The sequence below is a fragment of the Stegostoma tigrinum genome, chromosome 23, assembly GCF_030684315.1.
Source record: "Stegostoma tigrinum isolate sSteTig4 chromosome 23, sSteTig4.hap1, whole genome shotgun sequence".
NCBI lineage: Eukaryota > Metazoa > Chordata > Chondrichthyes > Orectolobiformes > Stegostomatidae > Stegostoma > Stegostoma tigrinum.
The window spans coordinates 48,446,051-48,458,152 of record NC_081376.1 but is presented as its reverse complement, the minus strand read 5'-3'; the positions used below and the strand labels follow the sequence as shown (position 1 = coordinate 48,458,152).

General features: G+C 41.6%; 1 protein-coding gene across 13 annotated transcripts in view; it reads left to right on the top strand.

Moving 5' to 3' along the window:
• Positions 1 to 12,102, top strand: part of mapk8ip3 (mitogen-activated protein kinase 8 interacting protein 3) — a 190,456-nt gene that overhangs the window by 166,527 nt on the left and 11,827 nt on the right. For 9 of the 13 annotated variants that reach the window (XM_059654155.1, XM_059654154.1, XM_059654152.1 and 6 more), the window contains 4 exons: positions 2,328 to 2,476; positions 3,562 to 3,733; positions 4,503 to 4,616; positions 8,962 to 9,000. In XM_059654155.1, coding sequence (XP_059510138.1) covers positions 2,328 to 2,476; positions 3,562 to 3,733; positions 4,503 to 4,616; positions 8,962 to 9,000 — 474 coding nt within the window. The remainder of the gene's footprint in view (positions 1 to 2,327; positions 2,477 to 3,561; positions 3,734 to 4,502; positions 4,617 to 8,961; positions 9,001 to 12,102) is intronic. The other 4 variants (XM_059654163.1, XM_059654159.1, XM_059654162.1 and 1 more) reach the window with 1 other exon arrangement.

Here is a 12,102-nt window from a genome sequence, read left to right as displayed (position 1 = left end):
TAGCGGATTGAGGGGCATGGACAGGGTGGAGAGGAAGCTGCGGTTTCCCTTAAGGGGGTGTAAATTTGAAGTGAAAGGCAGGGGATTTAGAGGGAATTTGAGGAAAACCTTTTACCAGAGGATGGAGGGGATGTGGAATGCATTGCCAAAGAGGTTAGTTAAGACAGGAAACCTCAACCTTTTAAATAATACTTGGAAGAGCACTTGAAATGTCATAACCATTTGAGGCTATGAACCGAGTGCTGAGATGTGGGACTAGTTAGGTAGTAAGGTATTTTTGCTTGTGCGGGCTTGATTTGCAAAAGGTCCTCTTCTGTGCTGTATGCTTCTGTGATATCTTCACTCCTGTAAGTTTTGCTATCTTGTGCATCCCAAATAATCATAATCACCATTGGTAGCTGTGCTTTCAACTCCTCATAGCTCCCACCTCTCTTCCTTTTAAGATGCATCTTAAAACCTGCACCTTTGATTAAACTTCTTGGTTATTTGACGTAACCCCTCCTGATGTGACACCGAAGATATTGTTTTAGTTTGTTCGGTGAAGGATCTTAGGAAGTTTTGTTAGGTTGTAGGCACACTATGATGTTGTTGCATAAAACAGGAAAACTTAAGTCTGGGGAAAGATGCTGTAAAAATGTAACTGGAAAATGTTGTTCAGTCAGAAATGGACCGGCTTTATCACCAGTCTTGAGGGAAGGGATAGTGGGTCTGAAATATTTGAGAACATGGTCAGTTGGAGAATGAGGTTAACACTGCTGCCTGATGGCACCACAGACCTGGATCCAGTTCCAGCCTCAGGCGACTGTCTGTGTGGAGTTTGCACGTTCTCCCTGTGTCTACATGGGTTTCGTCTGCATGCTCCAGTTTCCTCCCACAGTCCAAAGATGTGCAGGCTAGGTGGATTGCCATGCTAAATTGCCCCATAGTGTTCAGGGATGTGCAGGCTTGGTGGGATAGTCATGGGAAATGCAGAGTTACAGAGATAGAGAAGCAGGATCAGTCTCGGTAGGATGCTCTTTGGAGGATCAGTATGGACTCAAAGGGCTGAATGGCCTGCTTCCACAGTGCACAGATTCTATTTGTCCTCCAATATTGGCTTTTGTCTCGAAGACCAGACGATTGTTCCTTGGCTTATGTAATTGAGGAAGGTTGCTTCCCAATCATCTGTATTTTGGTTTTTTAGCTGATTTGGTGAGACCACAAAATGCAAGAGGCTTCCTGTTAGCTGTGAACGGAGACTGGGATTTCCACATGCTCCTGCTGTCTGCCTCCAGTCAGTGTATTTCAGCCTCCCTGATTTTTAGGTTAGGGATACAAAGCCTGCCAAAGGTCAAATGTTCATTAGATAGAATCCAAACATATTCTTTTCTAGTTTAGTCTTCTTCTGACTCAAACGCCAATCCCACTGAACAATCATTTCCTGCACGTTCACACCCAGCTTGGTCCCAATTATATAAAGACAAAACACTGCTGATGCTGGAAACCTGAAACAAACACCGTAGAAACTCAGCAGGTCTGGCAACATCTGTGGAGAAAGAGGTATAGTTAACATTTTGAGTCTCATCTAACTACAGAACTTGTGGGAGGCAGGTCAGAGTTCTGCACTAGTGCCATATCGGACCTGAAATGTTAAACCTGTTTCTCTCTCCACAGTGCTGTCAGACCTGCTGAGTTTCTACAGTGATGTGTGTTTGAGTTACCCAGTTGTCCCTAAATTATCACCTGTTCCCTAGTTCCATTTGCTCTCGGCGCGTCCCTACCAGACCCAATAGATGATCAGTCCCTTTTTCTTCTTGAATTAATATATGAAGAATAATAATGGCGGGGGGAAAATGCAGTGTGACAGCATTTTGTACAGAACAACAGCAATCGTCTCCTGATTACAATCGAGTTGACCTTGTCTCGGGTATATTCCATCAATGAGCACTTCCAGAAGCTGTCAGAGAAAGGCAAGATGAGCCTGATACCTGAGCCTGGCCTGGTGCTGGATCTTTTGCTGCACTTTCACCTGGCCAATAGCAGGGGCTTGTTGGACGGGGCATGAATGTTCAACCATTCACCACTTGTGAATATAAGTCAATGAATTGAGGCTTACTGTGAGGGGAATGGGTTAGCTAACAGTTTATGAATGAATCCTAATGTGGAAACTGGTAAAAATAAAAACATTTTCCTCTGAAAATGCTCCAAACCCCATTGTATTTATTGGATCCATCATTATATGTAATAGATAGTCAGGAATAACATTGAGATCTAAAGAAGAGATGGGGGCAGCCCAATGGGTCCTTGTTGTTGACAGTAATAGAATGGATTCACTTTTGTCTGAGTAGATGGTCAGTGGGACCTGAGCAATTACCATCTCATGGACCTACGACGTCCAAACCACTCCATTCGATGTATGGCTGTTGTGCACGACAAGGTCTGGTGTGGCTACAAGAACAAAATCCATGTCATCCAGCCTAAAACGATGCAGATTGAGGTGAGTGTTTTTGTCATTGGGTAGAAATAGGGCAGAAAATAACATGGTGCTGTAGTGCCACTAAATCCTGCTGTTGTCTTTCTGAAGAGTGCATAGGCCTATACATACTGGAGTTTAGAAGAGTGAGAGAGGTAAATCAAATGCTGAAGATTGACCATTAGATGTAGAACTATGTTTTTCTATCAGGGGCAATCCAGAATGAGATGTCATAGTTTTAGGATAAGGGGTAGCAGGTTTAAAGTAGAGATGCGGAGGAATTACTTAAATTATTTCAATTGTCATGAAAGCCCATCTCTTTCACGAATATAGCAGGCCAAGCAGTATAGCAGGCCAAGCAGCATCTCAGGCGCACAAAAGCTGACGTTTCGGGCCTAGACCCTTCGTCAGAGAGAGAGCTCTGATGAAGGGTCTAGGCCCGAAACGTCAGCTTTTGTGCTCCTGAGATACTGCTTGGCCTGCTGTGTTCATCCAGCCTCACATTTTATTATCTTGGAATTCTCCAGCATCTGCAGTTCCCATTATCTCTTTCACGAATGTTGTTCAGCAAAGGAAATTTGCTGTCTATTACCCATCTTATCTGTGTGTGACTCCAGACCCACAGCAATACGGTTGATTCTTAAGTGCCCTCTGGGCAATAAATGCTGCCTCAGTCAGTGAGGTTCACATCATGTGAATGAATAAAGAAAAACCCCAGTAACTTAGCCACAACTGCAGTTAGAAATATAGAAAATAGAAGCATGAGTAGACAGGTCAGCCCTCTTTTGAACCTGCTCCACCATTCGATGTAATCTGGACTGATCATTCAAACGTAGTACCCCATTCCTATTCCTCCCACCAGCACCCCCATATCCTTTGATCTCTTTATTCCTAATTCTTTCTTGAAAGCAGTCGTAATTTGGCCTGGGCTCTTAAGAACCAATAGTGCAACAGTAAACAGGATTGATACTTTCAAAACTCAAGCTATTTTATACAGATCCTGACAGAGAATCTGAAGGTTATAAAGGTATTTGTCGTTTTATATTATTGTACTTGTGGAATTATTGTTAACGTTTTACTGCATTTCCTGTTTGTTATTCTTACAACAGAAGTCTTTTGATGCTCACCCACGAAGGGAAAGCCAAGTACGCCAGTTGGCATGGATTGGAGATGGGGTTTGGATATCAATCCGCCTGGATTCCACATTGCGCCTTTATCATGCGCACACACATCAGCACTTACAGGATGTAGACATTGAGCCATACGTCAGTAAAATGTTGGGTAAGATTCTACATTTCCGGATGCAACGGTTATCCTAATGTCCTAGGCATTGAATTGTGTTTTATGCATTAGCTGTAATGGCATTGTCACGTTAACCAGGAGAGATGTTGTGAAACAGGAAAGGGTTCAGAAGATATTGATGAGGGTGTTACAAGCATTGTAGGTTTGAGCTATAGGGAGAGGCTGAATAGGCTGGGCCTATTTTTCATGGAGCGTCGGAGGCTTAATGGTGACCTTATGAGGGGCATGAATAGAGTAAATAGCCAAGGCCTTCCCCTGACAGGGGAGTCCAAAATCAGAGGACTTAGGTTAAAGATGAGAAGGCAAAGGTTTAAAAGGGACCTAAAGGGGTAGCTTTTTACATGGATGATAATAAAATGTAGGGTAGTTTGATCTCAGAGTGGAATTAAGTCAGAACAACATTGTGGGCTGAAGGGCCTGTACTATGCTGTACTGTTCTATGTTCTTTTTTACGCAGAGGGTGATGCATGTATGGAACAAGCAACCAGAGGAGGAGGTGGAAGCTTTAAAAGGCATCTGGATGGGTATATGAAAAGGAAGGGTGTAGAGGGATAAGAGCTAAATACTGACAAATAGGATGGATTAATTTAGAATATCTGATTGGCATGGACAAGTTAGACTGAAGGGTCTGTTTCCCTGCTGTATCACTGTATGATGATCCTACATCTTGTGTGCTCTCGTGAACTGATGTTACTCGTGACTCTCTTTACCTTTGATTAATTCTGGAATCCCCTGCTTTGATTGACAGGTACTGGCAAATTGGGATTCTCTTTTGTGCGAATCACAGCTTTGCTAATTGGTGGAAACCGCCTTTGGGTGGGAACAGGAAATGGAGTGGTTATCTCTATCCCGTTGACAGAAAGTAAGTGAACAAAGTTTGACCAGGTCAGTAAGTGGAATTTACAGTTTGACGTGAGTAACTCAGTCTATAAATAACCTGGTACACTTGACCATTAGAAAAAAATGACACCAGTGAACCTTGGTGGTCTTTACTGTGTGAACATATTGGCTGGAGATTGAAATATATGGAAGATAATAGTTTGACCCTTATTGGCTGATGGGTCTAAAAAAGTTTTAATTTTCAAGAGAATGTAACTTTTGACTGCCTTAATTTGTAATTTAATATTTAAGGGAAATTTGTGTTTAATGCTACACTTGCATGCTGTACTCATATCACACACTGATCTGAGTTGGTGCTTCCAGTAGGTTTGATAATTGAAAGTCTAAAATCTATTTGAAATATTCGGACAAAACCACAGCTCATCATACACCACCTGCCGCAGCAGAGACTGTTCACATACTTTTTTACAAATAATTGTTGGGATGGCTGTTTATATGGGAATACAGCAGCAGAGATGATCCAAAAAACACAAATGCAGGAGATTTAGTGAGGAAAAGGTAATGCTGCCATGTATTTTATAAATTTAAAAATTAAGTACAGTCTATAATATTTATGTAACATTTAGTGCTTCTAGCTAAAGAATGAAATTCGAAGATTAAATTGAATGATTACAGCTATTGGCAATTAACACAGAGCTGCAGCACTTTTGAGAAAATCATTCTTCAAGTCTGGACAATAGTGGCAAATCTAATGTTGGAATTAAATTTCATCCAGTGATATTTGACTGAATAATGTCACCCGACGAGTTAACTTCAGCTTCTGAATGTTTGTGTTGTACCAGTTCAGAAATACAAAAACAACCAAGGCTGCCTGTGTGTGCAGTCTTACACGTTCATAATTTTGAGGTGAGGGCAGGATGTTTACGTGAGATTTGAGGAAAATTCTTTGCACCCAGAGGGTGGTGGGAATCTAGAATGCACTGCCTGGAAGGGCAGGAGAGGCAAAATCCCTCTCCGTCTTTTATAAAGTGTGGAGATGAGTGCACACAAGCTTCTCCCATTCAAGGATGTGGGCCAAGTGCTGAAAAGTGGGATTAGTGCAGATGGGTTAGCACAGACTTGATGCACCAAGGTGCCTTTTCTGTGCCACAGGACTCTCTGATATGCAGTAATGTAGATTCTTTTGAGCTGGAATCTTCTGAGGCAACAGTGTCTCGAGTTGGGAAGACTTCTTTCCTGCATCCTTCAGCTCAAAAATCTTCTGTCCTGTAAAAAGCTCCAAGTGGGAGCTGGTAATGACAAATGGAATGCAACTGGGCAGAATCTGCTAAGTGATGGAACCAGTCATCCAACTCCCTGCTTTTAATACAATCACATTGACTGAACACTCTGCCTTTTACCCACCCCATCACGTAACTCTACACACCATGGAAAATCAGAAGTCTTATCGATCACCCCCTTAAACATATTCAACGATTAAGATTCCACTGCTTTGTGTGGTGAAGAATTCCAAAGGCTTGCAACCCTCTGAGTGAAAAAAAACAAACTACTTCTCACTTGCACCCAAGGGCCATCAGCCCCTAACTTTTGACTGGTGGCCTCTGGTTCTAGACTTGCTAACCCTGGGAAACCTTTTGGCCTGCATCTAATGTGTCTATCCCTTTCACACACTTTTGCGTTTGCCAGATCATCTCTTGTACTTAGAAACTCAAGAGAATACCGATCTATTTTACCCAATCCTGCCATCCCAGGAACAAATCTAGTGCACCTTCACTGCATTCCCTCTATGGCAATAATGTCTGTCCTGAGATGAGACCCAAACTGCCCCACAGTACTCCAGGTGCAGTCTAAGCTCCTATGTAATTGTAGCAAGAATTCACTCCTCCTGCACTGTCATCCTCTTCTGATAAAAGACTAACATACCATTAACCTTCCTATTAAGTTGCAGCACTAGCACCTATTAAGATGTTTGCATTTATTTCCTAATCAAAGTGCTGTCCACGAGTAGATTACACTGAAATCAGGGTAATTGATTCACAGTTAGGAATGCTTAATCTTTCATATCAGCTCTTTGTGAATAAACACTATATATAGCAGTTTTATTTATTTATACTTAGCAGAACTAGTCAGGAGCAATTGATTTTAACGACCAGTACAGTTTTTGTGACTTGATATTTTAAAGCAGCTTTTCAGCAAAAAAAAATGAAGTCTGGGCCAAGTTGATTAGTTAATGCAACTTGCAAACCTGATTACGTCTTGGTGTTTTTGTGCATGCCTCTGTGTTTTGTGCATGTGCGCCTCTGTGTATTTTACATTATTAGCAATTTACATATATGATGTGCAGCAATTTTAATAAAGTCTTATAATGTGTGAAATGTGAACTGTTCATGATACCCACTTTGGTTGTGACTGGCATGTTTGATGGGCAGCTCTTCAAATATCATCCTCTTAAATGAAAAGGACAGTATATTTCTGAGTGATAGGTTGACAGTGGATTTGTTCAAAGTACACATCAATCTGGATAAAATGAGAAGAAGGAATCATTCATTTATCATGAGTTCTTCCATTTGTACCTTAGCAGCACTGGAAGGCTGATTGTGAGGTGTGTGACAGTTGGTTCAGTGGTGCAAATCATCTTAGGTCATTATATTACTTGAAGGTGGTGAGGTAACCATTAATGAATAGTTGAATATTCAGGCCTAATGTACAGATATTTAGTGCTTTCTTCAAATAAAAGTGTAAGAATTATGTTTAAAAGAAACCTTGACAAACTGTATTTTCAATTGAAAATATGATTTGGTGGAATTGTTATTGCAGAGAAATGCAAGGTATGTTCTGTGGAAAATGAGTGCCTTGGAGCAGAGGGTGTCAGTAATGAAAGAACAGAGCCACGTAACATCACTGACATCCAATCTCAGATACAGCATTGCAAGCAATTAAATCTTCATCTTCTGATAGGTTTTATAGTTTAAAAGGCTGTTATTTTCAGAATGTACTGGGATTACTCAGTGTTAAATTCTATTGGAGAGATGAAATAGAATGGAACAAAATCTAATCAAAAGGATTCGGCTAACACGGCATTAGCGAGGCTTGAACAATTTGTGAAAGTCATTTTAACTCAGGCTTCAACACTTTTTCACTGGTGTGTATTACTTTGTCTACCAAGCACAATCCTACTGACTAGTCCACTAATTTCTGTGATAGCTCCTTGAATTCTGTGGACAACTTGCACATTAAAGAGCACAATTACTGCAGTTTTATTGGAAACTGGATTGTTTTTCAGAATGAATCTTAAAACAAGGGGTTATGACAAAGTTTCAACAAATCAAAGGTGAACCTGGTGAGGATGGAGATCTGTAGAGTTTATTTAAATGTTCAGATTAAAATTCAGACAAGGGAGCAGTCTTTTAAAGTTAGAAGCTCATAACATTTAATATTAACCCTTAAGAACAGCATCTTTGCTTGGAATTGGAGAGGAAGTATTTACTTGAATTCCTGTTTGTCAGTCGTAGGAATGTTAAGTGTGAATTTTCTGGTTGGATCAGGTTTTGAGATGGTGTACCAGAACTTTATGTCTGCGTTACATGTTTGGAGTAAAAGAGAATGGAGATACTGGAATGGAATTGTGTGCTCGTACCAAGTTTGCATTGTTCACCGACTAGACTACGCTCAATTTTCTTTTAGGCCTTTCCTCCTGCTAGATATCCCCCTGCTTTCCCTTCCCCTCTTCCTCTCCCAAAGGTTTTGACTCCTTCCTCATGTTTGGTACTAGCTGCTCTCTGGCATGTGACCAAGCTGTTGGTCAGCTGTTCTGCAGCGTGGGAAAGGAGAGCATAGACGAACCTGACCTTGGGTTCTGCAAACAGCAACATAAGCTGACATCTATCAAGAGTCGTCAGGTGGTGATCGATACTGTAAACCTTGGCTGTTTAGCCCTCTTTCTCCTAAAGGCTCAGACTAGCATGGAGGTATCCGTACCTTGTGGTACATGACCAGGTAACTAAAATTCACTGGGTTATGTTGGATAGATCTATATATTTTTTAATAAGCTTCCAAAGTGGCAGTTAAGACCAAATGTGGGAGCAAAGATAGGCCATTCAGCCCATTGACTCAAGTCTTATGGTCTAGTGAAAGTTATGAACAAAGAATACATTTAGTGATTGGTTAATTAAGGAACACGTATTTATTTGGAATGTGTGAGATGCAGAGAAAAGTTTGCAATCAGTGTGCCTGTCTTTTTTCGGTTTCAACCTTTTTAATCCTTGGGCTTTGCCATCAATGGTCCTGCATTAACTGCCCCTCCAGCCTTCCTCTCCTCCCTTTCCTCTCTCTGAATCTTTTTTTTTCTTCTGCCTTCCTTTCTCCAGCTGTAGTTTTGCACCGAGGTCAACTGCTGGGGTTCAGGGGTAAGTTAAAATTCAAGAGCTGACTGCTTTGTTTTGGCGATAAATCATTTTCTCCATCACACCCGACACACATCCTGCTTGCTTTTCATTTGTCAAGGTGTGGATTGTGTGCTCATGTTTTTGTGACGTGTTCTCATACAAACCAAACCAGTACATCTTGCATTATTATTTTTGACCTTGTGGCCAGGGATGGTGGAAAGTCATAGCCTTTCTTCCTCAGATTTAAAATTGAAATTGAATTTGTTTTGCCTTATGGCTCATGCAGAAAATGTGAACAAATTCTTTTTGGGAAAACGTTTCCAGTAAATGCAACCTGTCTCAGCCAGAACCTTTTTTGATTCGCGTGTTATTATTGATCCTGATATTGACTCAAAGGCTTCAATTGAAGTGAAATTCGTCAAAATTAGGAAGTGGTTTTTCGGTTCATTCTGATCTATTTAATGTTGAAACTACAGTGCTACTGTAGTTATTGATGATATTACAAATATTGCCAAAAAGTGGAGAAGACACCAAATACCAGACTCTGTTTGATATTTCCAAGAGGTTCAGAAAGCCATTTTTCTCAGTAAAGTGCTGACAGCCAAATAAGATGTTAGTGTTGGCCAGAGGATTCCAGCCACGGGAGGAGGGTGGGAATGTTGTAATGTGCACTTCTCCCAATATAAAAGGGGAGGTGATGGTCTAGTGGTTAGACTATTAATCCAGAGACGAAGGTTATGCTCTGGGGACCTGGATTCAAATCCCAGATGGTGGAATTTGAATTCAATAAAAATGTGGAATTGAGAGTCTAATCATTGCTAATTGTTGGGAAAATCTCATTCGGGTTCACAAATACCCTTTTAGGGAAGAAGCTGTCACCCGTCTAGTCAAAATGTGACTCCAGACCCACTGTAATGTGGCTGATCCTTAACCGGTCTCCAGGCCTTTAAAAGATAGTAAGAACTGCAGATGCTGGAGTCAGAGACAACACAGTGAGGAGCTGGATGAACACAGCAGGCCAGGCAGCATCAGAGGAGCAGGAAAGTTGATGTTTCGGATTTCCGAAGAAGGGTCCTGACCTGAAACGTCAGCTTTCCTGCTCCTCCTTGCTGCCTGGCCTGCTGTGTTCCTTCAGCTCCAGACTGTGTAACCCAGGCAATTAAGGATGGGCAATAACTGCTGACCTAGTTAGTGATACCTGCATTCTGTGAACAAATAAAATAAATTAACTATGCGTCTGATCTTGTAACAGTTTGGAGTTCGGAGTTGAACGTGATTGACGTTTGAATTCATCGGCCCTCGAGGCTGCGGTGCCCCTGCTTAAGCAGAAGCTCTCTGTCTAGGTGGGTGGCCAGCAGCGATAGTGCCCCGGGCGCCCCAGTACACCACCAGTAGCCAGTTTAGAGTACACCAATGGCAACCTTGAAGTGAAGTCATTGGCTTTGAGCTGTTCTGTGGACAGAAGCGTGCATCTGGTTTAAAGAAAAGGCTGTAACTAGAGCAATTTCATCATCTTGATTTGACTGGATGCACCTTCATGCCTGAATAGGAGTAGAGTCATGCAGCATGGAAACAGACCCTTCGGTCCAACTCATCCATGCTGACCAGATATCCTAAATCAATCTAGTCCCATTTGCCAGTATTTGGCCCATTATCCCTCCTAAACCATTCCTATTCATGTACTCGTCCAGTTGCCTTTTAAATATTGTAATTGTACAAGTTTTCCACCAATTCTTCTGGCAGTTCATTCCATATGGGCACCATCCTCTATGTGGAAAACGTTGCCCCTTAATACTCTCTTAACTCTTTCCAACTCCTCACCTTTAAACCTATGCCTTCTAGTTTTGGGCTCCCCTACCCCAGCGAAAAGACGTTGTCAGATCACCCTGTCTGTGCTCCTCCTCATTTTATAAAACCTTTATAAGTTCATCCCTGAGCCACTGACGCTACATGGAAAATAGCCTCTCCCTATAGCTCAATCCCTTCAACCCTGGCAACATCCTTTCTGCACCATCTTGATTTTAACAACATCTTTCCTATAGCAGGGAGGCCAGAGTAACCTGTGTGCTATCTCTCTCCTGCTTTAATTCAGTCACTTTGTCTGGATCCTGTATTTCATTTGCCCAACCAGACAACATTGTTAGTAACTTAGATAGCCTTTCCCCACCAAAATGAGTAGTAGACCTGTTGGGATACGTTTTTACTCTGTTGCTATTTCTTAAAAGGATACAACTTTGGGAAGCCTATTTTCATATTTATGCTGTCAAGGTTATTGAAAGCTAGAAGAGAAACAAAGTTGCTGGAAAAGCTCGGCAGGTCTGGCAGCACCTGTGAAGGAGAAAACAAAGTTAATGTCTCTGGTCCGGTGACCCTTCCTCAGAACATTCTAAGGATGCTGTCAGACCTGCCAAGCTTTTCCAGCAACTTTGTTTTTCTTCTAGCTTTCAATAACCATGACAGCATAAATATGAAACAGGCTTCCCAAAGTTGTATCCTTTTAAGAAATAGCAAAGTTGCTGGAAAAGCTCGGCAGGTCTGGCAGCATCTGTGAAGGAGAAAACAGAGTTAATGACCCTTCCTCAGAATATTCTGAGGATGCTGCCAGACCTGCTGAGCTTTTCCAGCAACTTTGTTTTTGTTCTTAATTTACAGCATCCACAGTTCTTTTGGTGTTTTTTTTAATTGAAAGCCAGAACTGGCTACAACAGTTTGCATTTATTAGATGCCTATACCATAGTGAAATGCCCCCTGGATCTTTGAGAGGGCTGTGCAATAAATGTGAGACTAAGCCACATCAGGAGGTCTTAAGACAGCTGACCAAATGTTTGTTCAAAGAGATTACACAGTAAATAGTGTCTTTAAGATGTGGAGTGTTGGAGAGAATTATGGAGGGAATTCCAACCTTCAGGGCCTAGCCACACAGAAAAACAGATGTCAGTGATTGTGAACAAAAGGTGAAAATTGGAGGAACACAGATCTTGTTGGACTAGATAAAGTTTTTTTATAAATTCACTTGTGGTACATGGGTGTCCTTGGATGGGCTTGTATTTGTTACCCGACCCTAGTTGGCCTTGAGAAGGTCGTGGAGGTGATGGTGATCTGCCTTTTTGAACTGTAGATCCA